General features: G+C 41.9%; 3 protein-coding genes across 4 annotated transcripts; 2 read left to right on the forward strand and 1 right to left on the reverse strand.

The window, feature by feature from the left end:
• Positions 1–824: 824 nt before the first annotated feature.
• On the forward strand, positions 825–3727 carry LOC138619025 (spexin prohormone 1-like). Its single transcript, XM_069695190.1, has 4 exons — positions 825–2734; positions 2826–2871; positions 2983–3042; positions 3431–3727. Exons 1-4 carry the CDS (start codon positions 2651–2653, stop codon positions 3580–3582), a joined length of 342 nt encoding a protein of 113 aa, XP_069551291.1. The 5' UTR covers positions 825–2650; the 3' UTR covers positions 3583–3727.
• Positions 3728–3799: 72 nt separating this feature from the next.
• ldhbb (lactate dehydrogenase Bb) lies at positions 3800–9900 on the reverse strand. 2 transcript variants are annotated; one of them, XM_069695189.1, is made up of 8 exons: positions 9792–9900; positions 7603–7739; positions 7157–7274; positions 6890–7063; positions 6618–6791; positions 6380–6497; positions 5567–5690; positions 3800–5028 (listed from the first exon to the last, which is right to left on the reverse strand). In XM_069695189.1, exons 2-8 carry the CDS (start codon positions 7729–7731, stop codon positions 4861–4863), a joined length of 1005 nt encoding a protein of 334 aa, XP_069551290.1. In that variant the 5' UTR covers positions 7732–7739; positions 9792–9900; the 3' UTR covers positions 3800–4860. The 2 variants fall into 2 exon arrangements, with proteins under 2 accessions (XP_069551290.1, XP_069551288.1); XM_069695187.1 differs by lacking the exon at positions 9792–9900 and adding an exon at positions 8087–8278.
• Positions 9901–12643: 2743 nt separating this feature from the next.
• Positions 12644–25803, forward strand: LOC138619184 (plasma membrane calcium-transporting ATPase 1-like). Its single transcript, XM_069695481.1, has 20 exons — positions 12644–12761; positions 14235–14432; positions 15177–15431; positions 15837–15962; positions 16617–16781; positions 16948–16965; positions 17988–18131; positions 18308–18522; positions 18856–19098; positions 19805–20046; positions 20122–20359; positions 20686–20865; positions 21228–21315; positions 21593–21699; positions 21836–22027; positions 22576–22789; positions 24452–24663; positions 24754–24861; positions 25051–25209; positions 25486–25803. The coding sequence occupies exons 1-20, from the start codon at positions 12665–12667 to the stop codon at positions 25801–25803; spliced, it is 3519 nt and encodes a 1172-aa protein (XP_069551582.1). The 5' UTR covers positions 12644–12664.
• Positions 25804–26129: the final 326 nt, after the last annotated feature.

Consider the following 26129-nt stretch of genomic DNA (forward strand, 5'->3'; position numbering starts at 1 on the left):
GGATGTCTCTGTACATTGCTGCATTCATCTTTCCCTCCATCCTGACTCGTCTCCCAGTTCCTGCCGCTGAAAAACATCCCCACACCATGATGCTGCCACCACCATGCTTCACTGAAGGGATGGTATTGGCCAGGTGATCAGGTCTGGTTTCCTCCAGACGTGACACTTGGCATTCAGGCCAAAGAGTTCAATCTTTGTTTCATCAGACCAGAGAATTTAGTTTCTCATGGTCTGACAGTCCTTCAGGTGCCTTTTGGTAAACTCCAGGCGGGCTGTTATGTTCCTTTTACTGAGGAGTAGCTTCCGTCTGGTCACTCTACCATACAGGCCTGCTTGGTGGAGTGCTGCAGAGATGGTTGTCCTTCTGGAAGGTTCTCCTCTCTTCACAGAGCAACGTTGGAGCTCTGTCAGTGACCATCGGGTTCTTGGTCACCTCCCTGACTAAGGCCCTTCTCCCCCGGTCGCTCAGTTTGGCCGGGCAGCCGACTCTAGGAAGAGTCCTGGTGGTTCCAAACTTCTTCCATTTACAGATGATGGAGGCCACTGTGCTCATTGGGACCTTCAATGCTGCAGACATTTTTCTGTACCCTTCCCCAGATCTGTGCCTCGATACAATCCTGTCTCAGAGGTCTACAGACAATTCTTTGGACTTCATGGCTTGGTTTGTGCTCTGACATGCACTGTCAACTGTGGGACCTTATATAGACGGTGTGTGTCTTTCCAAATCATGTCCAATCAACTGAATTTACCACAGGTGGACTCAAATCAAGTTGTAGAAACATCTCAGGGATGATCAGTGGAAACAGGATGCACCTGAGCTCAATTTTAAGTGTCATGGCAAATGCGGTGAATACTTATGTATTTGATTTTTTTCGTTTTTAATTTTTTAATAGATTTGCAAAAATTTCACAAAAACTTTTTTCACGTTATCATTATTATATTGGTCTTCCAGATCTCAACTCGACCTCCACCACTCCTTTTACCTGCTAGTTCTTACTGACATTACTCAGAGAAAATTGCAACTTGAAAACACTTTGCTCTCTTCTTATCGTCTGAGTTTGAGGCGGCTGTTTGGAGAGCTTTATGGGCTTTTATGGCGTTAGAGTGCTTGGCCGCTTATAGTGTCAATGTTTGAAAAAATATTTATTATTATTATTACAATTTTTTAAACGGCACCTAAATAACGGACTATTGATTAAATGTATTTATATTGCACTAAATCACAACATAATTAAGGGAACTTTAAATAGTAAGGTTTGAGGCTTTACAGTATTATGGAGACAAACTTTACATGTGCAACATGAGCGACAGTGGGAAGGAAAAACTCCCTTTTAACAGGAATTAAACCTTGGACAGATCCACAGTCAGAGGTGGGCGGCCGTCTGCCTCGACTGGTTGGTGTTCAATTAAATTAGTTCATCGTTTATGTTACAAGGACTCTTGATGAAGATCCTCAGCTGCCCGGTCCCAGTTACTATATTTTGTGCAGAAGAAAGATAGTGATAACTGCACATGGAGACAGACATTTTATTAGCAAGACATTTGGTGCACAGTGAGTGAGATGAAAACAATTTTTATGTAAATTCATCCCAGTGAAAGAATTTTCTTTTTTCTTTTTTTACAATAATGAAATCATTCACACAATCTCCAATCAACAATTATACAAACAATTAGTCCTGAAAAGTTTCAAGAACTCTGCCACTCTGTTTATAGCATCATAACTGACATGCTGTCATGACATCAGCTTCATTCATAAAATCCCACCAGTGAAGTCATCGCGCGGTGACCCTGTGAGGATACTCTGCTGCTCATGAGAGGTCTGAAAGTTTGAATCTCTTGTGTGTCTGTGATTAATGTGCAGTGACAGTTTTGACGGCACCTGTCACTCTGTCAGCTGGAGTACGAGGTGTGAGGTAATTAAGCTACCGATCACCCTCATCACTGATGCTGTATAATGAGCTGCTTTATTTATTGTGTGTTTGAATTGATGTGACTGCAGTGACAGAGGAGGACGGAGCACTAATCAAACAATTAAACAGGCTGCAGACTTCAGGATAGCACGACAAAGAAAGTGAACGGTAAGATATTATTATTATTATCATTATCATTTTAAGTAGTAGTAGTATAGTTGTTGTTATATTTTGGCAGTGTACTTTTCTTAAAATGTCCAAGAATTCAGAGATAAATTAAAATGCTTCAACAACAAAAAAATAAATAACTAAACAAATAAATTTAATTTAATAACGATAACACTTTGCTTTCCAAATTCAAATAGTTTAACATGTAGTATAATACACTAATAGTAATGTGATAAATATGAGGTGGACATTATGTAAACATTTAATATCAGATTTATAAAACACTACAATGTAGCTGCAAGCCCCAGTGTTTATGAATGTACAATATTGGGGAGTCAACATTATATTGGTTGTTATAACTGTGTTTTATTATGTTGTCATTGAGTATGTGTTCATACAGCAGCCTGCACTTATGAGTGTCCACAGGAGTAGTTACAGTTGATGACAAATACCTGACTGAATGGATATATTTAAAGCTTTAATAGTCCAAAAACAAAATGTAGTGCCATTCCTCTTATTATTACGCTACAACTATTAGTCTTATTATTATTATTATTATTATTATTATTATTATGTCAATGCAGGGTTCAACAATGTCTCTAATAGTTACGCTGCTTGTGGCATCATTGATTTCCCAGTGTTGGGCTGCCCCACAGGCAAGTGAAAGCTCATTACTATTATTTTCATGTTTAAGCTGTCTTTAAAATATCCGCGTGAGACAGAACTGGTTTCTTTACCGTGTTTCAGAGGAGAAACTGGACTCCACAGGCGATCTTATATCTAAAAGGAGCACGTAAGAACACCTTCATAACTCAGTAAAGAATTAGCCAGTTTTCAGCATGTTTTATCAACTCAAGAGGCAACCATGCTGAATGTAGTTTTTAATTTTAATTTTTTTTTACAGAGGGACACCGCTCAGTATTGGAGCGCCACAGCAGAGAGGAAGGGGACACTCTACATTCAGGTGTGTCTGATATGTGATGCAGTGAATATTCAGTTTCTGTTTCACATCAGACAAACAAACACCAATGATACCAAACCCCTAAAAATGTATGCAAGAACCAGTGTAGTACTATGGTTGGCTCCTAAAAGCCTGTGTTACTTTTATAGATCACCCATTATAGTTTAATTTATTCTAACAAATTACTTTTAAATGGGGTTAAAAAGATTTACTAATTCTTTATGAATCACAAAGAAACCATAATTGAGAACAACTTTGGGGTTTTCAGGTTGTAAAAAAATCGTGCATACACATCTCTCCTTCTATTTGTATTTCCTTTCTTTCTAGGACATGTTTTCCTGTACAATTTTCTAGTTTCTTTTCCAAATGACTCTGCTCTGCCTTTCTGCAGTGACTCACAACCAGAGCACTGATGGACTGGGATCGTCTTTGGCTGCATCCATTCTTCTGGATCTCCTGCAGCAAGCTGCGGAACAAGGTAAAAGCCTGCTAGTCATCACCACCACTCTGCCTGACTACCACCTTTTCAGCTTTTACATCTAAATTGATCTATTTTCTTCCTCAGGAGGAGACAATCCAGAGAATTACCGGGACTATCAAGAGCTGCATTTAAACTATTTGTGAAGGTTCATCAGAGACATGTTTTCTTCTTTTCTCTTTGGATTTAATTCTATTCATTATGTTTTGTGTTACTTGCTGCTGTTTAAGTTAACATGTAAATAAATGTGCTACATAGATAAAAGAGCCTTATCTGCAAATATTCTGATCCATATTTTTTATTTATTCACTGAATTGTCTCCATGTGCTGTTCCTTCTGTGAGTTTCACATTTTCATGGTGGGATTTCCTGTTAAAGCCGTACAACTTGTCAATTAAAAACAAAAAAAGTCAGTCAGCTGCAGGCAACAACTACGCCACTCACTCATTCACACCACATAGTGATTAACACCAGCCTAAACAGTTATCACACTGTCTTTAATGGGGTCACTGCAGAGTCATGTCAAGGTCAAACAAAGGTAAGCAGCAGAGATTTAGACGCGCTGGTTTTATTCTGATTTTTAGACTCAAGTCAGAGAGAAAGATACTTTTTTTTTTTTCATCAAAGGGCTCTTACATTATACATTTTCTGTAAAACTAATTATTTAGGTTTGGAAATTATGATCACTGAGTGAAGGTCACACATCAATCAACAAGCACTGGAGGAAAATCCACCTGGTCAAAGTGTCATAGAGTGTCATTCAAAAGATCAAGAAATCTCAAAAGTTCATTCATTGACACAAATGAACGATTCACAGAGGAAACTTTAACTGCAGATCCCCACAGGGGGCTTTCACAGAATCTTAGGACTTTTTATTCAAACTGTTTTGTTGAAACTTTGAGCACAATTGTCGCTCTGCTGCTCACCTTCAGCTTAAGCCGGCTCATGTTGCTCAATTTCCCCTGGGTCTCTACACTACACTACATTTCTGCACTACAGAAATCACATACAGCACACTCTCCCTTCACCACTGAATAACTGAAGCCGTGCACTTCTTCTTCAAGCACCAACAAACTTGCTTTATTACCCATCAAAGCAACAGGAGTGCCACATATGGTTCCACACTGCGACACAGCTGAAGACAAGTCAGAGCGTTTCAATCGGTCGATGATGTCACAAACTGACGCCGACAGCTAAATCTGACGGGATAAAAAAACACAACCAACATCTGTGAATCTACAGAGGGCAGTGCTGGTGCGGATGTTGGAGTTTTCTGGTATTTAGTGACTGCAGTGATAATACTGTAGATGGGCAGTCGGGATGATGTCGCCCCCAGCTGGTCAATTAGACATCCTGCAGGTCCTTCTGGATGTCCCACAGTGTGCTGGCACTGGCCTGCAGTTGGGCCACCTCGTCCTCGGTCAGTGTCATGTTGATCACGCTGGCCACGCCGCTGCCGTTCAACACGCAGGGCAGACTCAGGTACACCTCGTCACCGATCCCGTGCATGCCCTGTTGATGTAGAACCATACTGTGGTCAGTGGACCAGAACTGTAAAAATTGTATTTATTAAACCCATATTTGTGAGGGGAACTAGAGAGAAATTAATGTAAGGCTGCAACTAACAAGTGTTTTCTATTATTGAAATAATTTACCAAATATTTTCTTGATCAAGTGTTTGTTTGTAGGCTGCCAAATGTTGCAAAATTCAGAAAAAATGCACATCAAAATCTCAAACTGATTGGTATAACTAGCTATCCAAACGTCGATGACGTCAGAATTGAAACAATGCAATCAGAAAATGCCCCGTTTTCTGCTTAAAAAAAAATGACTCAAATGATTAATTCATTATCAAAATAGCTAATTGTATTTGAGGATTCTTTGCTGAACGATTATCTATTAAAGTTAAGTCAATCACGTTTTTACGTTCACATGAATAAAATATGTATGCTAGAATGTTAAAAGTAAGATTCTAGCTAAAAATGTTCACGTACAAACTGGACATGAGTGTTAATGAGTGAACGTGTGCATGCATGTGAACACCCTTTACCTGCACCATGGTGGAGACGGGATGAATCCTGTTCATGTTCCTCATGAGGCTCTCTGTCAGGTCAGCTACGCTCAGACCGATGGCCCAGTTGGTGTAACCCTTCAGTTTGATCACCTCGTAGGCACTGAGGGACACAACGCACAGCTCAGATACCAAGTCGGGACTGTGAAGCTGTCAGACTGCGTAACGCTTTCACTCACTTCTGTTGACTGAATTTAAATGAAGCCGACGATGTGAAGTGATAAAAATAAACTCTTCAAACACAACATCTCCCTAGAGAGCAGATTTTCCCTCATGACAGCTGCTTTTGTCCTCTACACTGATGAAACAAACAGATAGTGTGACAGCAGACACGGAGTCTGAGTCAGCATAATTAAATGTATATCTTATCACTGAACTTAAGACAAATATATTCATTTTAAGAAAGAGCCCCGCCTTATATTCATACCAATATAATGTTAGTCTGTGCACGTGTTTGGGGCGAGCAATGTGGACAAATCAATAGGCCATGGTTATTAATTGTGTGACAGTATCTAAAAATACTAAATAAAAAAGAATTTAAATTTGATTTAAATTTGTTCGATTTCAAAATAAAAGTTTTAAATTGTCATTTGGATAGTTTGGACTTTATTCTGGAGTTATTATTGATTTAGATATGTAAATGAGTAGATGTGAGTTTTTTTGTCGTCATACAGAAGGATGTGACGTGGAGAGGTCAGCTCACCACTAGCAGGTGGGTTTAAAATAAGTAATCCCTCAACACATTTCATCAGCAAAGTAAATGAACAGCAGATGAAGTGACCTCGGACCTACCTGTCCACCACCATCTTGTGGGTCTCCTTCCAGTTTTCCTCGTCAGAGTCAGTGCCGATATCTGGGTTTAACGTCTGCAGGCTGACTCCAGCCACATTTGTCCCACTCCACACAGGCACTAACACACGTTAAAACCATCAGCCTTCATTCAGGCACACGCACCTCACATAGTCACAGCCTACACTATCACTCATCAGTAACGTGCTCGGATGCTTGTTTTCAGGCAGTTCAAACTCACCACTGGTGTCTCCGTGTTCTCCCAGGATCCATCCGTTGAAGCTGCTCGGGTGGATTCCCAGCTTGTCAGCCATCAGGTAGCGGAAGCGTGCCGAGTCCAGGTTGGTGCCGCTGCCGATGACGCGGTGCTTGGGTAGGCCGCTCAGTTTCCAGGTCACATAGGTCAGCACATCGACTGCCGGGGAGCGACATTAGCAACAGTAAAAGGTAAATACGGCACGTGTTGGTGTGTGAGAGAAAAATCAGAATGAAGAAATGTGTGGTGGACGGCACCTGGGTTGGAAACGACGATGATGATGCAGTCGGGGCTGTATCTGACAATCTGGGGGACGATGTGCTTAAAGATGTTGACGTTTCTCTGGACGAGGTTCAGCCTGCTCTCCCCCTCCTGCTGACGGACTCCGGCTGTCACCACCACGATGCGGGAGTTAGCTGTCACTGAGTAGTCTGAGAGGAGAAGAGACGTCAGATTTGTCCTCACTTTTAGATCCTAATCCAAACCCGATCGAGTTTCTTGACTTGTCTAGAATTGAAACTTGCCTTTGTCTGCGACTATTGTGGGAGTTTTGAGGAAGAGGCTGCCATGCTGCAGGTCCATCATCTCTCCTTTCAGCTTGTCCTCCATCACGTCCACCAGGGCCAACTCATCGGCCAGCTCCTGCACACATCAGGGAAGGTGAGAGCAATCCACACAACACTGCTTCCAGTTAATCTACAATTATGACTTCAAGAGAGAGGTTCAAGCTGGGTTTTTTTACACACAGTATAATGGGTGTAAACATTTAGGTACTTTGGAGTCAATCAGTATAATAAACTTGCTGCCCGTGTGTTTCCTCCTTAACAAGGACTGTGAGAGGGTTAAAACTCAGGTCAGACCCCACGAGATCAGTAATCCGGCATCAGTCTCGGAGGATCCTGGGTATTACCACATCCTGTGACACCAGAAGGCAGGAAGGTAATCTCACCATACCCAGTTAAACTCTTACCCTGAGCAGGATGCTGACAGCACAGGCCATGCCGACCTGGCCCACGCCCACCACTGTCACTTTATTCCTGGGAGGCTCAGGAGGACCACTGAACAGCGGGGTGATCAGCTTCTGCAGGATTGAAGCCATTTTCAGTGCTGAAGCGTGTAAATGAAAGAAGGGAGGGAAGAGTGTTTCTGGTCAGACAATATATCAATGAGCGTTGAACATTTCAGACACTACAGAAGCAAACTGGCCTGCAAGCAGCCTTGCGTGCTTAAACGTCATAAATATTGCATTCAGTCAGAGTTTAGAGGGTTCACAAATAAAGCCTGACATGCATCTCTGCAGCACTAATGACAGCATGACTTCTGGGACATCTACACGCATCACAAGAAGGAAATGAAAACACACTGTCTGAGCCTCGTCCCACACACATTCTCTCTGCAGAGTTCACCTTGAAACGACATGCAGTCAGTTACAAAAAAACAACAGCAATACTTGCATTGTTCGACGAAGCTCCGAGCTGCAAGGTATAGATACCACCATGTAATCAGCATGGCAAACTACCTAAGGTGTGTTCCCACAGAGCTGCGCACCCCCGGCATCCACAGCACCTCCCAGCAGTCACTGGTTGTGCAGTGCAGACAGTGGAAGCAGGTATCCGGTCCGCTGCAACAGCAGCGCAGAGCGCATGTGACTCAGGGCCTGACGGAGGAGCTATGAGCTCATGTCCCCTCCCTCCACCCTCTTACCCAAGTAGTGAGCTATAATCGGATGGCAAACTTGACGGACTGACTGCAGACTGTTAAAGGAGTTACTGTAATCCCTTAACGCTGCTTCCATCTGCTGTACCTGCACTCTAGATGAACACCAACTTTGTATCTAATAGGACATCTCTAAAGAACAACAGTTGATTTCTATTTTAAAATATCAGGAATGTATTAAGATTGCTGCCTTATCTCCCTGTGATAAAACATCCACCTATATTAAAGCTGTAATGTTCCCATTGTTAAATAATGGCAGGCATTAGCAGAATCTGAATCACATGTAATTTAACAACCACTGAACACTATGCATATTACTCAATTAGAAATTAAAGACTATAGTTAAAGACTATGTTGCATATTGTAAATACTGCAAAGCATGTGGCACTGACACTAATACTTGAACTAGGACATCTGCATAATTTATGTCTCCCTAAAAGAAGGCATGATGCACTGAAAATACATTCCCATTCAAAGTGCAATGGTGAAACTATCCATTGATTATCCCCGAGTGAAACTGGATTACCAACAGAAAGTGCCGTAAACTTGAACGGTTAATGAGGAGGCTTAGCAGCCAAGGTCATTTGGGGGACAACAGTTTTGAGGACGTCCATTTAATTGGTAATGATTAAGGAACCAAAGAATGATCAGGACATGGATGAAATATACCAAAACAAGACATCTGTGTAGTGGAGCGATCGGTGTGTGACTGGGAAAAAGTCGCCCTTGAAGACAGGCAGTCGCAGTGGACATTTAATTGGTGCACAGATAATGCTATACATAAAGATAGGGACATGTATACATCAAGGTAAAGCCACTAAGTAAGATGTAAAGTGTAATCTTAAAACTTTTAATAATTCTAAAAAGCCTGTCATACAAGACTGTTGTTATCCCATATAGGCAGTACAGATTTTTACCTTTTCATTTTGTCACCGTAATTATATATAAAAAAAACATTTCAGAGAAACAACCTGCTTGCACATAAAAAAAAAATAGAAACACACCACATGCTCTCCCTGAATGACTCCTCTGTTAATGTAAAAATAAATTATACTAAAAATATCCCCTGAGTGATGCAGATGGCAGGTCTGTTAGTGCATCTGGAGATAAGCAGACAGACAAAGCTGTTGAAATCCACTGAAAAAAACAACTGTAAGCAGACCCTGTTATATATTACGAATAAACTGATGACGGCAGTAAATGTGACTAACAGCTCTGTAAAGGCTACAAAGGAACAAAACAGCTCATTATAGAGCACAAGCAGTGAAGAGAGACTGAAGGGGACTGATGCAGGAGAGTGCTCAGGCACCTTCAACTGGAGTCACTAGATAGTTTTAAATTCACAAAAACAAAAAGTTCAAAATATATGTACAATAAAACAAACAGTTTAATCCTGTCTGCCTCTGTCAAAAATGTACACAACATGAAAACACGGCCGTTCACCTGATGTCTTGAGCGTCCGGCTACTTTAACTCCTTTGTTTGTCCTCTCTCCAAAGCTTCAGTAAGACTGCTGTGCTGTGTGCAAGAGGAGCACCTCTTCCTGCTGCGCTCGTCAGGCTGCAGCCTACTGGATTTAATTGACTAAGCCTCTCCATCCCCAAAGTCTCAGTTTGGCACTCCAACGGTCACCTCAGTCAACTGCTGCAACGTCCACTGACAACACATACTCAAAAAAAAAACAAAAACATGATTCCATACTGAGAAAGGTTATTGACGACACACATCCCTATGATTATCTATACTTTTTGTGCAAACAGCATTAATACATTTAATTCCCATATTCAAGAGGATGCTTCATCTGTTCCAAATAAATGCTTCTCACCAGTGAAAGGCCCCTGCAGTGTTTGGGTCTCCCAGCTGCTCCACAACAGGTGGACTCAATGACCGGGTCTAATTTAATTAGTGTCACCTGCAGAAAATAGGCGTGGACGTTGTTTGGATGAGTCCATTACACACCCACAGATCTGAGCTCTTGAGGAGACTTGACTGCATGTCTATGACACGACTAATCCAGCAGGGGGACGCAGAGTCTCACGAAGAGTAGCAGCTGAGGAGAAAGACGAAAGGATCAGCAGCAAGACAGAAGTCTCTGATATTAGCTGTAAAGAGCAGCTTCGCTCGAGATTGCTGCTCGCTTTGTATTTAACATCCGACCATTAGGACCCATATCACTTTGTTATGCTGTCCGCCTCAGTCATTAAACGTTGCTTACCACCTCAGCTGCAGATGAGCTTTTATTTGTTTCTCCCGAAATGTAAAATTGTCTGCAGTCAAGGCGGTGCTAATCCACCAGAGAGAAGAATCCGATGTTAGGATTATCAGTTCAGAAATTACACAAAAATCACTGCAATTTTCTGATGTGTTTTTTGTTTTGTTTTTTAATTTAAAGACTCGCTTTTCTGCATAAAAACAACAAAAACAAACAACCATCCGTGCTGCCTGTACGGCTCTGCTCGGGCCTTACCAGTTCGTCCAAATGTGCTCACTTCCGGTTCCACACCGGCCAAAATCCGAATTTAAGGCTTCACAACTGTATTTATGGGTGACGTCACCGTTGATTGCACCAAACCCACGTTAATGGTCTTTATTATTATTATTATTATTATTATTTTTGTATGTAAGAATTGAAATAATCTGCCTCAGTAGTTCTACCGTTCAGAGTTGAAAACCATTCGTACTGGGCCGTCCGGCATGTAATTCCGATTAGTATTAAGTTGGTTTCGCTTTAAAATGTGCAGAAATGTGACATTTTTTAACGGGAATAATAATAAAAAAAATAATAATAAATGATCTAAAACGGCAGCTTTGCAGGCTTAGTGACGTCAACAACCGTTACTAGTTCCTGTGAGTGCGCCATTTGACTCGGTTCCGCTATTTTACGTTTTCAAATTATCATCAGTAACTCAAGTAAGTGTTAATCTACTATAAAAGGTGAGTACTAGTTTGTTATATTTAAACACAAACTTACGCTTCACACAAGAGCGTTTATGTTGTTGTTTTTTTCCAGTGCTGTTTAAAAGTAGCATGAAGTAGAGTTAACACGGAATCAAACGGTTTTCTAATCACTTATCAGTAAAGCTAAATATACAGATGACAGTTTCCATTAACACAACAATATAAATGTGAGTAAACTAAACGCAACTAAACCTTATTTCTATAGTTTTTTTTCCCCCACACTAGGTGGAGGGAAAGATTAAAATGTCCAGTTCGTTGACGATAAGGGCGAAGCTAGTTTCAACGGCTCTTTCAACGGCTCAGGGTTTCCAGATTAAAACTTTTATCAGGAGAATAAACCCGAATTAATAAATCATTTAATAACACGATAATCTGACATGGAAGTTATGTATTCTTTTTTTTTTTTAATTCTTTTTTTTTTTGGTAATTAAATAGACAAAATTGCTTTACACAATTTTCTGATTATTTTGAAAAAAGTAGGTAATGAGTGTGAAAAAAAAATTGCTACCAAGATACTCATGTCAGTAAAATATCTTATTTTTTAATGAACGTTAATCTACCGATAATTACTGGCTGTTAACTCAATTTTAAAATGTTTCAACTAAACGCGACTAAACTTCAATATCTTAAATTTCGTGGACACAAGGGAGAAAAAAAAAACGTGATTATTTTTCCAGAAATATTTCGCTTTCAACAACGTCGGTCTGCACAGTTTTGCTGTGTGTCAGGCACAAAGTCACCACAAAGTCACCCAACACCTGGAGACGACACCTTTATCTCAGTTTATGCCGCATTATTAACTGGGAAATGACTCGGAGCTGTTTAATCTAAAATGTCATCCGACTCGATTGAAATTCTTCAAAGACGATTAAACTCATTCTTCAGAGAATGAGCTGGTCTGATCAGGATAAAATAAAAAATAAATATATACAGCTTCAGTAATGTTACAACGCAGGTGAAACACACATCAATAAGCTGAACCAGTCCCCTCCTGTTGTCCTGAGTGCATGAGTGTGCTCAGACCTTCGAGGCTGATTTTATTTCAACAACTTATCATTTCCAGTCAAGTGATATTTGGATATTAACTTCAGTTAAATCATATGATGATACAATCCTGCACTTTTTGTATATTAATTCAAAGTTTCTTCCCTATGGTTACTTTTTTTGTTCTCTCATTAGGCCTCTGAAATGACCTTATCTGTGTATCCCCCCTACAATCACAGAGTCTCTGTCAGGCTTGATCTGCCCCTCAGGCCTACCATCGAGTCTGTTTTATTGGAGGGCCTCTGTTGAGTCCTTGAGGAAGAAGAAATGGCCAGCGACTCTCCCACTAGTTTATTGCGGGAGCTGTGCTCGCTCATGGAATTAAGAGGACTGGAAGCAATTACTAAGATCAAGGAGTGCTATGGAGACGTTAATGGACTGTGTACCAGACTGAAAACGGCACCCATCAAAGGTAAATATGTGTCCCAGACTGTCTTTCTAAAGCAGCAGGGCTGACAGCCAGCTGGAGCATCACAGCACCAAAGATGTGGATCTGAAACTAAATTTGAGCTCAGCCACAGCCCGGGTGACGCTCCACTGTAGGTGTTTTCATTCAGAGCCACTGCAGTCAGCTGTATGCAAAAGTTTGAGCACCCCAAGTATATTGGATACATTTTGAATTTTGATGAGATAAAAGAAAAAGACATTTTAAAAACAAGCCTTTTTAAAATGTTGTATCATGAAGTAAAGTTTAGACACCTTGCTATACTGTTAACGTCTCAGAATTTGTTTGACTTTTATTGAATCGTCAATAATTTCCAGTTAGTCGTCTGATGACAAGTCCATATTCGATAGATTCTCTTCTACCATTGGCTCCTTGAAGTAACTGACTGAGGAACCTGAAAATGAAGCTAACTGATGCCTCCAGAGCAGGGAAAGGTTTAACCCTCCCGTTGTCCTCGGGTCAAAATGACCCGCAGCTGTGTTCAACCAAGTTCTATTTTATTTCTATATTTTTATATTTTTGGGGATCATTGGTCATCATTCTTTAAAGAAACCCTCACAGCCTCCTTGTCACCAATGATCCCCAAAAATATGAAAATAAAAAAAGAACTTGGTTGAACACAGCTGTGGGACATTTTGACATTTTGGAGGTTTGTCATTAACCCAAAACATATTCGTTTTATTCTAGTCTGACTTAAGGGATGGTTAACCCGGTGATGGTGAAAGTCAACTCTACATTTGTGTCCTCTTGCAAAAGCTGTGTGCTCTCTTTTATTTTTCAATGGTAAAAGCAATTCACATCCTTCATCTTGACTTTTTTTTTTTTTTTTAAGGGAATAAGAGCTGTGTGAGTTCAGATCTTCATCAGCGAGCTAAAGCAAATGCGTGGTACTAACAAAACCTAAGAGCTTGTGTTCAAGATACAAATCAGAAAACATAGCATGGTGTAATGACACATTTGATATTGTAATATTATGTATTAACATACATTTTCCACCCATTCACAAGGCAACAGATCTGTCAGCTTCATACCTATGCTTCAATTTTATTGTTGTTGTTGTTATTAAAGAAAGATTTGTTTAAATCTAGTAGAATATTTTTATACTGAATGTCTGTCTAAATAGATGTTAAAATAAACCTCATTGAGTTTGAGCAAAGTTTGGACAAACATTATTTTGTTCTCCAAAGATAGAAACACTGGTATTCTATGGGGTTAAATAATTCTGCAAATGTGAGATTAATAATGATCGTGTTTGTCAATATTTACAGATGTTAAATCACTCGTGAATTTGTTTTTCAGAGTTTAAAACATGTGAAGAGGGTAGGATCAGGCATTGTCTTGGATCAACAGATGTTAGATGGAATATAAACAAAGTTTAACGGTGTAAGGGCTCAGAGGAGGACATTTGGAGTGATGTTGTCTTTCTGTCTTCTGCTGCAGGTTTAGATGGAGACCCAGACGACATTGAAAGAAGGAAACTGGAGTTTGGAGAGAATATCATCCCTCCTAAAAAACCCAAATCCTTTTTGATGTTAGTGTGGGAAGCCCTGCAGGATGTCACGCTAGTCATCCTGCTGGTGGCAGCCGCAATTTCATTCAGCCTTTCTTTCTACTACCCGCAAGATACTGAGAATCTGAGTGAGTTTCTATTTTTTTTAAATTATATTCACTGTTTGGTGAAATGAAAACTTTACATCTTTAGAAAAGTTTCATTAACTTTATTGTAACCGGATGCCAAACTGATGAGCCTATCGGGGCACACCACGGTGAGACAGGAGCATAGCTGTGAGGTGGTATACCATGCCACATGAAGACCAGGTGCATCGGTATATTATGGATTTAGGTGCAAAGTCACCACAATGAAACTACAGCAATGCAGTTGTGGGGATTTTGCGAAATTCCAAGTTCTCACAAATATTGCGAAGATTGCTTGAATTTGCTTTAATTATTGCGAGCGTAAGATCGTGATTTCCTGGAGGGACTGATCAGTAGTAAACAAAAGCAAATCTTGACTTTTGATATGTGGAGAGACAAACATGCAGGGTTTGTGTTTCTTTCCATTTCTGTTTTTTTTATGAGTCAGCTATAGGACATGGAATGTTGGTATCACTGAATTAGTGTCCATCAATGGTAGAAATGTGGTGACAAGGGACCTGGCAGGAGTCATGTGATCTGATTAGGTCATCACTCAGTTTAGAGTACACCATCTTTAAAAAAACAAACACAGGAGTGTGACGTGTCCTATTAAAGTTGGGGTAGACTTATCCTCCAAAACCTCGATAGTCCTGTACAGAAAAGTCAGAGGCCACTTCCTGTAATATGTAAGTAACAGTGACATAAGTACAGAAAACTAAAACTCCAGCCTGTGTTGTCTCCATTCAGACTGTGGATTGGGAGCTTCTAAAAGGGAGGATGGTGAGGAGGAGGCCGGATGGATTGAAGGTGCCGCCATCCTCCTGTCTGTTTTTTGTGTGGTGCTGGTGGCGGCCTTCAACGACTGGAGCAAAGAGAAACAGTTCAACAGCCTGAAAAACCGCATTGAGCAGGAGCACAAGTTCAATGTGGTCCGAAAGGGGGAGGTGATCCAGCTCAACGTTTCAGAACTCGTTGTCGGCGACATCGCACTCATCAAATATGGTGAGAGAAGACGAAGCTCTATGGTAGAGCTCACTGCTGGTTCAATGTCAACTTTACCAGTTTACCCCAATGATGATGAGAGCTACGTATCAAACCTAGCTGTCTGCTTTCAATTACTGACTTGTCTTTCTTACATATTAACATGTAAACATGAGAATGTAACTGTCTATATAAAGTTTCTTTAATATCCCTGCAGATTGCAATGTTGTATGTTATTTATTTAAAAAAAAAAACAAAAAAAAACAGCAGAATTTAAAAAAAATGTCTAGGGATGAAGAAAATATTTTTCCATCACTGCACCAGTTAACTTTCTTTCTATTCCGGTTTGTCATGTGACAGACTGATTATATAATGATGAACAGATGAGGATGAGCAGTTGTGACCTCTTTTGTGTTGGCGTTCCAGGTGACCTCCTCCCTGCTGATGGTGTCCTGATTCAGAGCAACGATCTGAAGGTTGACGAGAGCTCTCTGACCGGAGAGTCGGATCATGTCAAGAAGGATATTCACAAAGACCCCATGTTACTATCAGGTGCATAACTCTGCTCCATTCACATCAAATTACAGCCACGTTCAGTGTGACCGATGCAATCTTTGTCAGCTTTTAGGAGCCAGTTTCTGCACCGTGTTAAATCTGATCATCATTTTCACACATACAGACTGAACATCAAACCTCTTCTAACAGTTTTAAACCAATTAAAATACTTAAGAAATAACAGTATTTTCATGGGGACTCTGTGAAAAATGTTTAAACCAAACACGAGTAAATTTTAGGGAGTGTATTGTACCTGCTTCAAGCTCCCCAGTTACACATACATAACTGCAATGGTTGCTTGGACCCAGTTTGTGCCCCTCAAAATTTAAAACATCACAGTCTGCAGCCACACCACCTTAACTGACTACTTGTCGATCATTGGTTCATTGGTTTTAAAAATGAGAATGAGTGTGCATGAGTATGCACACAAAATAATTGCGCTCAAAGCCAAGGAGTTGGTACCCAAGTTGCCACAGAAACCTTGCCAAAAGCTTGAGATGATACAGTGAGAGCACACGTTTTGATTTGATCAAATATCATACCCCTCGGTCTATCTCCTAAACAAGACACAGGGTCAAACCATGTGATTTTTGTGAAGTTTTTAGGGAAAATGGAAAATGGCAAAATTCCTCAGCCATGTCTTTCTCTCAGGTACCCATGTGATGGAGGGCTCTGGCAGGATGGTAGTTACTGCGGTAGGTGTGAACTCCCAGACTGGAATCATCTTAATGCTGATCGGTACTGGTGAGGGCGAAGTTGTTGATGAAACCAGCAAGAAGGAAGATGAGCAGAAAAACAAGACAAAGGACAAGAAAGGTAAGTCCTGAAGTAAACCATATGAACAAAATCCATTTAGATTTAGTTTTATTGTGATTTGATCCAAAACATTTCTTGCATCTTAATCACCTTCTAATGGAAAAGCCCCCGTACAAAGCTGGAACCTAATCTTGTTTTGCTCAAGACCACTTTCACATGTGGACAGAAGAAGCTGAGGATCGCAGTGAGATATGACCCCTCTGCTTTTTTCTTTGTAGTCACATGTACGTTTGTGTTTGGGACAAAACACCGGCATTAAAACCAGCTGCAGGGCTGCACATGTGCAAACACATAGACACCCACTGAGATCTAATAACGGGGTCATTCGTCAGCTGGTGTCACACATTCTCACCGGATTCATTCTTGTTGGTGTGTGGAGAGTAGTTTCTTCGTGAACTAGTTTCTTGTCGTGATTATGGAGATGTTTGTTAAAATTCAGTCTTCGACTGAACCCAGAACTCAAACCTGTGTGACATCAGTGAAGTTTGTGGGATTAAAGACGTTTTCCTTTCTCAGTCTGTGTTCTCGTGAAACATCACTCATGGCCTGAGTACTGTCCCAAAGTCCACAAGAGGGTGTTGAAACTTAACACAGTGGTTTACACACATTTTAAACTTAATGAAAAGGAAGCACTTACATTATGAAGAGAAGAAGTTAGAGCAGCGTTTTTTCAGAGATGATTTGGTCATATTTTCCAAATGGCGGTTACTGACTGATGAAGTCAGCATTGGTTGGCTCAGAGTCACATCTTTCTGTATCTGTGTCAAATTAAAAACTCTTGTTTTCTAATTAAAGGCCTTATAGCAGTCAATTGCTGTTAAGTTTTTTTTTTTAATTGCGGTTAAATTGGCATCAGTTAAATCAAACATTTTCTGATGTTTCAAATTAAAAACCTTCTCGGAGCTCAAATTGAATATCCCTTTCCTGGTAAGCTTGTAAAGTGAAACATCTGCAGGAAGTGTTGATTTCATTGACATCAGTTTAGCAGTGGTTTACCAAGTAGTAATACTTGATAGTAAAAAAAACTTCCTTGGCTGTGCATTAAGATTTAACCATTATTTAAGGGATGGCTTATATGAGAGAATCCATGGGAAAGCTAGATAAACAAAAACTGTGATTTTTTTTTTTTTTTTGGCATCAGCAGTAGCTTTGATGATTTGTGTTCTGACACCTGAAAGTTTTACTGATTTTCTTTGCCCTTTGTAGGAAAAAAGGGTGAAGACGTTGGGGAGATGCCGGCACTCAATGAGGAGGAAGAAGCGGCGAATGATAAGAAAAAGGCACCAGTTAAGGAGAAATCTGTCCTCCAGGAGAAGCTCACCAAGCTGGCTTGGCAGATCGGCAAAGCAGGTACGAACATGAATGTGATAACTGGTGAGCAGAGTGTGAATATCACAGACATCTTGTCAACATCACCCGAGAACTGCTGTTCCCCCGCCTCTCGCTGTTTGCTACATGTGATGTGCTTACCATCAGGTTAACAGCTGAATTTGAACTCTGTCTCTTTCTTCCGTCCGTGTCTTCAGGTCTGTTCATGTCGACTCTCACCGTCATCATCCTCATCACTCGCTTCCTGATCGATATCTTCTGGGTTCAGGGCGTTGTCTTGATCCCCGAGTGCGTGCCCATCTACGTGCAGTTTCTGGTCAAGTTCTTCATCATCGGTGTGACCGTGCTGGTGGTGGCCGTGCCTGAAGGTCTCCCTCTGGCCGTCACCATCTCCTTGGCCTATTCAGTCAAGGTTGGTTTGTATAGAGTGTTAAACACTCTGCTAACCTGAACACTATTTAATTACAGACTTGTGCAGCATGTCAGACCAAAAACATGAGATTTTTATAATTTCTTAAAAGTTGAAATTAGTTTTGAGTAATATGAACAGGCATCTGTTATATGTTGAATAATTGTTATATGTTTGTAGTTTTAGCACTCATTTTGTTGTACTCATTAGTTCACTGAGCACTGCTAGGAAAGTTATAACGGAGCAGATAATCCTGGATCAAACATAGTTCATGTATTTAGTAGAGTCAGAACAAAATACTCAGACTGAGGCAATGCTGCTCTCCTCTTGTACCAGAAAATGATGAAGGACAACAACCTGGTCCGCCACCTGGACGCCTGTGAGACAATGGGCAACGCCACAGCCATCTGCTCCGATAAGACGGGCACGCTGACTATGAACCGGATGACAGTGGTGCAGGCCTACTTTGCTGGTCACCACTACAACAAGGTGCCAAGTCCAGACCTCATCCCTGCCAAGATCCTGGACCTGCTCATCTTGGGCATCGGGGTCAACTGTGGCTACACCTCCAAGATTATGGTGAGCTGTAAAAATAGAGTCATTCAGGATTCAGTTCAGCATTAGGCTGAGAGGGCAGGTTGGTTCGAAGAGCCTCCACAGCCTCGATCCGCGGCACAGAGCACACACACAGGTTCAGATAGAAGAGTTCAAAAGCACCAACAAGTTCTGGTCATCACTTACCTTTTCATCAGTTCTCTGCTGACTAGAAATGTTTTGTATTATTATAAATTATTCCTGATACTCTTCTGGATTAAATAATCCGTTTTTTTAGTATAACAGTATAACCTTAAGCTCGAAACCCTCAAGGGGTTACGTAATAGATCGAAGTTGCTATTACAGGATAAATACACAAGAACATCCATCTTTGGTTAAGTAAAATGTGCTATTTCTGAATAACTAGTACGTGCACATTGCACACTGTCCCCGTACGGGAGTCTTTGCTTTATAGTTCTGCCAACAAAAATAGAGAACAAACATTTTAACAATCAGGGCATAATGTTTTGACAATGTTATGAAAAACATTTTAAGAATGTTAACACATTTTGTTTTTGGATTCAACTTCATCCCACTTTTAAGAAGAACATCCTGAGGAAAAAAAAAAAAAAAACTTCCCCTTGAAAACATTACTAGAACATTGCGTAATATTCATTGAAATATTCTAGCTGAATATTCATCAACTTGTGCTTGGATTTTACATCCTTTCTGCTGTTGTTGCTCCCTGCAGGTTCCTGAGAAAGATGGCGAGCTGCCCGGCCAGATCGGAAACAAGACTGAATGTGCCTTACTGGGATTCACCCTCGACCTACAGCAGGACTATCGGACCGTCCGCAATCGAATCCCAGAAGAGAAACTAGTAAAGGTCTACACCTTCAACTCTGTGAGGAAGTCCATGAGCACTGTGCTAAAGACCGAAGGTTGCAACTACGTACTGTTCAGCAAGGGGGCCCCTGAGATCCTGCTCAACAAGTAGGTTTACTGCTTCTGCTCACAGCGCTCTGTGCTCAGTCAGGTGATAATCACACGACTGTCCCGTGGTTCCAGGTGCTGCAAGATCATTACGGGCGGCGGCAAGACCAAAACCTTGAGACCTAAGGATCGAGATGCCCTCATGAAGAAGGTGGTTGAGACGATGGCGTCTGAGGGACTGAGGACCATCTGCCTCGCCTTCAGAGAATTCTCTGCCCGTGATGGAGAGCCCGACTGGGACAAAGAGGCCCACATCATCACTGACCTCACATGCATTGCGGTGGTCGGCATTGAGGACCCATTACGACCTGAGGTATGTCACCTCCATATTTATACAGGAGTACATGGAGGCAACCAGCCAACCACAGTAATAATGCATAAAGCAGTTGTCACTGCTCTCTCATTATTCCAACCACAAACACACTCTGTGTACCCCAACATGTCATCGTCAACATTACTTTTGAACAGCTACAATAAGTGTGTGAAGCTGTGATCAGCGCATCATCAGTCTGTTTTCTTTATCCATCATTTAGTATTTTACCTTTATGTCTTCAGTGTTCTGTCATCTATCCAGACCATTGCATCAACCTCAGTATACATCATTTTCTGCTTGCTTTTTTCTTTTGTTGTTCCCACCAGGTACCAAACGCCATCAGAATGTGCCAGCGGGCTGGGATCACTGTCCGCATGGTGACCGGAGACAACATTAATACCGCCCGCGCTATCGCCATCAAATGTGGCATCCTGCAACCTGGAGACGACTTCCTGTGTATCGAGGGCAAAGAGTTCAACCAACGAATCCGCAACAAGCTGGGCAAGGTGAGACGAACACAGAGACAAAGGACTTGATTGATCTCCCGGGATTAGCACTGTACAGTGACGCACAAACATCCCAGCGAAGTCACAATATAAAATACAGAAACGTGAGGACATTGAAATCTTATGCACCTGTGCTCACCGTCATTGTGTGACAGAAGGGAGTGGCAGGTTGGTGCGGAGGGAGATGGATATGTGGCTCTTGTAAGATTACATTTTTGTGGCACAATAGCTAACACCGAACAGACTGCCACAAAGTCTGGGCCCAGTTGTTGAGAGTCGCTGCTTTAGTGGAGACCAGCATCACTTTACAAAATGAATGTTTTGCAGTTACGACGCCATACTCTCGTCTTCTGTCTCTGCAGATTGAGCAGCAGCGTATTGATGAGATTTGGCCCAAACTGAGAGTCCTCGCCAGATCATCTCCGTCGGACAAACACACTTTGGTCAAAGGTTTGACTTTAAACCGGGTTGCACAGGGTGGGCGGGGCGGCACACAGTGGGGGCTGGATAGATTGGGCTGATAAAAGATCAGTTTGTTACGTACACATCAGCATTTAATTCAATAAAAGGCATTCTTCAAAAGAGTAAATAAGAGAAGATGCGAGCACGTACAAATTAGATGGCAACCTTGTTAGAAAATGAAAGTTTTAAGATGAGTTTAAAGGTGGACCTAGTCAGGATGAACTGTAGAGTGTCTCAGCCGTGTGACTGTCCATCATCTTCTCAGGTATCATTGACAGCACAGTGCTGGGGGAGAGGCAGGTTGTTGCTGTCACTGGAGACGGAACAAATGACGGTCCCGCCCTCAAGAAAGCAGATGTTGGCTTTGCCATGGTAACGACTGTCGACAACGTCCTCGAATGCATTTCGTTCCATTTGTTACATTGAAGATGGTTTTGCGGAATGTTTTGTCGACCAATGAGAATGGTGCCAGGTTCACGTGAGCTAGCCGACGTGCTGTGATCTGCAGGGCATCGCAGGGACGGATGTAGCAAAGGAGGCGTCTGACATCATCCTGACTGACGATAACTTCAGCAGCATCGTCAAGGCTGTTATGTGGGGCAGGAACGTATATGACAGCATCTCCAAGTTCTTGCAGTTCCAGCTGACTGTCAACGTGGTCGCTGTCACCGTGGCCTTCACTGGAGCCTGCATTACCCAGGTCAGAGCCTCCTGAAAACCTCTGCTGTCTTTGTGAGGGGTGAAGGAAATAACATGAAACTCCAGCAGTCTCCAGCTACTTTCTTCCAGCTTTGTCACGACCACCGGAGCTGATCGCTGCCGTTGCAGTCGATGCTTTATATTCAACCAGATGCGCTGCGGCAGCGTTCCACGAGCGACTCTGCCTCGTCTATTTTAAGGAACGCTGGACAGAGATCGCGTCAGGCTTCACGAAGCAGATCAGACGGCAGGAAAAGCAGCGAGCATCCTGTCCATTTTCAAAATAAAACACCCTGCGCAGACTCCTAATTGCATATCACATCCTTTCCTCAATGTCTCCTCTCCTCAGTCACAGGTGTCCATGTTACGGATGTCAGTTTACAAAAATGTGCCGTATCATTCCCGTTAACTAACTGAACCCAAAAGGGACCCCTGTGCTACGCCATACTCGTCTCTAACATAAGAATTCACTTTTTCAGACATGTACAGTACACAGCTGAAGCTGAGCTGCGAACAATATGACAGATAACGTCAAAATGTGTTTTCCAGGACTCTCCTCTGAAAGCTGTGCAGATGTTATGGGTCAACCTCATCATGGACACCTTTGCTTCGCTGGCCCTCGCCACCGAGCCGCCGACTGATGCGCTGCTGCTCAGGAACCCGTACGGCCGCAACAAGCCGCTCATCTCCCGCACCATGATGAAGAACATTCTGGGACACGCCATCTACCAGCTTATCATCGTCTTCACTCTACTCTTTGTTGGTCAGTGAACGCACCACAGCTTCACGGCCTGAAACAAAGTCACTGTGTTTGAGTATAGGGCCACTGATCCACATTATTATATATGAGATGAACTGAAATTGCTGTCCATCTCCAGCGGCCGAAAGTTCCTTTTGACAAAGTGATCTGAAGCAGAGGAGTCTTTGCACTGAAGACTCCGTCCTTCCAGTTACTAACCTGAGATACCTTTGAACAACTAGGATACTCTTGCCACATGATGTAAATGGTCTGTACTTGTATAGCGCTTTATCACCTTTGGGTCTCAAAGCGCTTTAACGTGGTTTTCCCATTCACACACACTAATGAGACAGATCACCATTCACACACCGACGGTACACCATCGGGAGCGACTTAGGGTTCAGTGTCTTGCTCAAGGGCACTCGGGCATGTGGACAGGAGGAGCTGGGGATCGAACCGCCAACCTTCCGATTGGTGCGCGACCCACTCTGCCGTCTGAGCCACAGCCTCCCTCTAAAGGCCGACGTGAGGCCGTCATACAACTCGTATGTGTTCAGGTGTTGACACACTGGTTGGGAGCCTGACTTCATTTAGCCTTCAACAGATAGTATTCAGTAAAAATGTGAAATGAGCTCTGAGGTAAAACCGGTTGTCAGTGAAGGGACGTTGAGAACGAGGTGCTGTGATTGAGTTTCAGTGGGGGCTTTGTTACTTGGTAAATGTAACATATTAGTCTCTAAATCTAAGCATATAGTTTATATAAGTTTATACTGTACATATATAGTACATGGATTCGGCACATAACCACCCGCTGTATGTATATAAATAAAAAATACATGCAGTATTTATTGCAGCACCTCTTGCACTTTTACACAACTTTGCACTATTTTTTCATACATGTGCATGTACATAATAATTCTATATCTATGTGTGCTTCTCTTTAAGCTTTGTTGTCCTCAATGTATTTTGAATTCCTTCTAAATGTAAACATAATGGGTTTTTTTTCCACGATTTAAGAAGCAAATGTTTTTTTTTGTTTTTTTTAAAATCCCTTAATAACCAGTTAGTTGGTGAAAAAAAAAAAAACATGACAAATATTTACATAAACTGCAATGCACTAAATAATCATTCATTCTTAATCCTTCTGAAATCCCATCAACAATGTCAGTTAGATCCTAACTTCTGCCAAGGAGATGATGGTTGATGTGGTTTGTTTGTCTGTTTCATAAAACTTGACTCGCGGTGTAAGAAGAAGAGGATCTTAATCTCGTGGGGGGTTTCCACAAATTGTTTTTTCCATTTTCATGAACATTGCAAGAGCAAGCGCCTCCTAAGCGCCATCCATCTTGAAATTCAGTTGTGAAGTCCAATAGTGACAAAACATGGACAATTCTAGAAATACGACAGCTTCACATCACAAGCGGTAATTCTCTTTCATCCACGTGAACTTTTTCTGAGTTAATCCAGGAAACATTCACCGTGACGGAGCATTCGGGGACGGTGGTCTCAAAAGGGGAAAACTGGAACTGGCACAACTGTAGCATCACCACAACAAAGAGGATTGAACCGTTCACCGTGGCGGAGGTCTGCCGTCTCAGAGTGCCCCGCGAGTTAGGCATTTGTAAATGAAAGTTTTGAACAAAAGTAGACCACCCGCTCAGTAATGTCCGTTCGTCTCTCCTACAGGCGAGAAGATGCTTCACATCGACAGTGGCAGGAACGCCCCCCTCCACGCCCAGCCCTCCGCCCACTACACCATCGTATTCAATACGTTCGTCCTCATGCAAATCTTCAATGAGTTCAATGCCCGCAAGATCCACGGAGAGAGGAACGTCTTCGAGAGTGTCTTCAAAAACCGCATCTTCTGCTCCATCATCCTGGGAACGATCGTCGCTCAGGTAATCCTGAAGTTGTCCCACCTGCTCAGACGGACATTGTTCAATGATGGGAGAATCTCTGTGTGACGTTGTCCCTCTGTCCTTCTGTAGTTGACAATCGTGCAGTGTGTTGGTAATCTGTTCAGCTGTGTGGGACTAGATCTCGAGCAATGGCTGTGGTGCATCTTCCTGGGATTTGGCAGTCTTCTGTGGGGACAGGTGAGAGACATTTTTTAAATAGAAGATCAACTTTATTTTGATAGGACAGGAAATTAAGGGAGCAAAAAAAAAAAACGATGACATGCAACAAAGTTTTCCAAGCAGACGTCCCGTCGTGCATCTCACCTCACCACTTAACATAGTGCCACTGTTGTCTCTGACAGGGATGTAATATTTGTTCTTTCTCAGCTTGTGTCCAGTGTGCCCGACAGCTGGCTGAAGTTCCTTGATAAGATGATTGAATGCACACAGCAGGAGGTCACAGAGGATGAGACTGACCACAAAGAGATGGAGCTCAGGGAGAACAAGGTGTACCGGTGGCGGGGCATCCACCGCATCGAGGCACAGGTTTGGTTTCGCCTTTTAAAAACACCTGCACCTGGTTGCTTTTCTGACAACAATGCCCATAAGGTGCGCTCAGAGACACTTTGCACTTTCAGCAGAATTAGAAAACTGTCCACAGTGTCAAACACTCAGGACAACAATGGCCAAATAGTGGACGGACTGATCCACTGTCAGAATGGACCGTTGAGAGTAAGGCAGGCAGAGCCGGGCAGGAAAACGCCACAATTTTCCTTTAATCCTTCACATGCTGAATCTGACAGTCTCCCTCTCGTCTCTCAGATCCGTGTGATGAAGGCCTTCAGAGACGGCTTGACCGTCACCAGAAGTTTGGATTCACCCGAGTCTTCCAGCTCCATCCACAACTTCAGTACCACCCAAGACTTCCAGATGGAGGACTCCGTACCTCAGATCCCCCTGATGGTTGAAGGAGAAGGAGAAGACGAAGGCAAAGGGGAAGACAAAGGGGAAGACAAAGGGGAAGGGGAAGGCCCTCCCCCCACTGACCGAAGCATCATCTCCACCCCACGGCCGACAAACGGATCGCCTTCGTCCAACCAGGAAAACCACCCGTCTCTTCTGCCCGGTTATGTTATGTAACTAAATATAAAAATGTTAACTTGACACAACTTTATCTTTGTTAGCTTGTTATAATTATTTTTTTATGTTGTGTCAAAAATGTTGAGGTTTGAATTCTGTGTAAATTTAAAAAAAAAGCTACTGTAGCCTAATTAGTTTAAATATACATTGTTCAGTTAGTTCATTGTTCAGTTCATTTATTTTGACACATTCTTATACTCAAAATTCTTATGTTCATCTCATATGTACTTTTTTTTGTTCAATAAAAGAAAACATTTAATATCTACTTGACATGTCACAGCTTTTTGTGTTTCAACCAACTTTTGACTTTTTAGCGTGCGTGGTTT

This window comes from Brachyistius frenatus, unplaced genomic scaffold, assembly GCF_029030835.1.
Source record: "Brachyistius frenatus isolate BFR_SWC_R1_liver_20210118 unplaced genomic scaffold, ASM2903083v1 Contig_19, whole genome shotgun sequence".
NCBI lineage: Eukaryota > Metazoa > Chordata > Actinopteri > Embiotocidae > Brachyistius > Brachyistius frenatus.

Excerpts from the sequence above, each read along its gene's own strand:
- LOC138619025 (XM_069695190.1), top strand. The coding sequence starts at position 2,651 with ATGTCAATGCAGGGTTCAACAATGTCTCTAATAGTTACGCTGCTTGTG. Across the intron at positions 2,872-2,982 it reads CTTATATCTAAAAGGAGCAC|AGGGACACCGCTCAGTATTG; the intron begins GTAAGAACACCT and ends TTTTTTTTACAG. Across the intron at positions 3,043-3,430 it reads AGGGGACACTCTACATTCAG|TGACTCACAACCAGAGCACT; the intron begins GTGTGTCTGATA and ends GCCTTTCTGCAG.
- LOC138619184 (XM_069695481.1), top strand. The coding sequence starts at position 12,665 with ATGGAATTAAGAGGACTGGAAGCAATTACTAAGATCAAGGAGTGCTAT. Across the intron at positions 15,432-15,836 it reads CATCGCACTCATCAAATATG|GTGACCTCCTCCCTGCTGAT; the intron begins GTGAGAGAAGAC and ends TTGGCGTTCCAG. Across the intron at positions 25,210-25,485 it reads TCCACCGCATCGAGGCACAG|ATCCGTGTGATGAAGGCCTT; the intron begins GTTTGGTTTCGC and ends CTCGTCTCTCAG.
- ldhbb (XM_069695187.1), bottom strand. The coding sequence starts at position 8,141 with ATGCTGATTACATGGTGGTATCTATACCTTGCAGCTCGGAGCTTCGTC. Across the intron at positions 6,792-6,889 it reads CATCGTCGTTTCCAACCCAG|TCGATGTGCTGACCTATGTG; the intron begins GTGCCGTCCACC and ends GCTCCCCGGCAG. Across the intron at positions 6,498-6,617 it reads AGAACACGGAGACACCAGTG|TGCCTGTGTGGAGTGGGACA; the intron begins GTGAGTTTGAAC and ends AACGTGTGTTAG.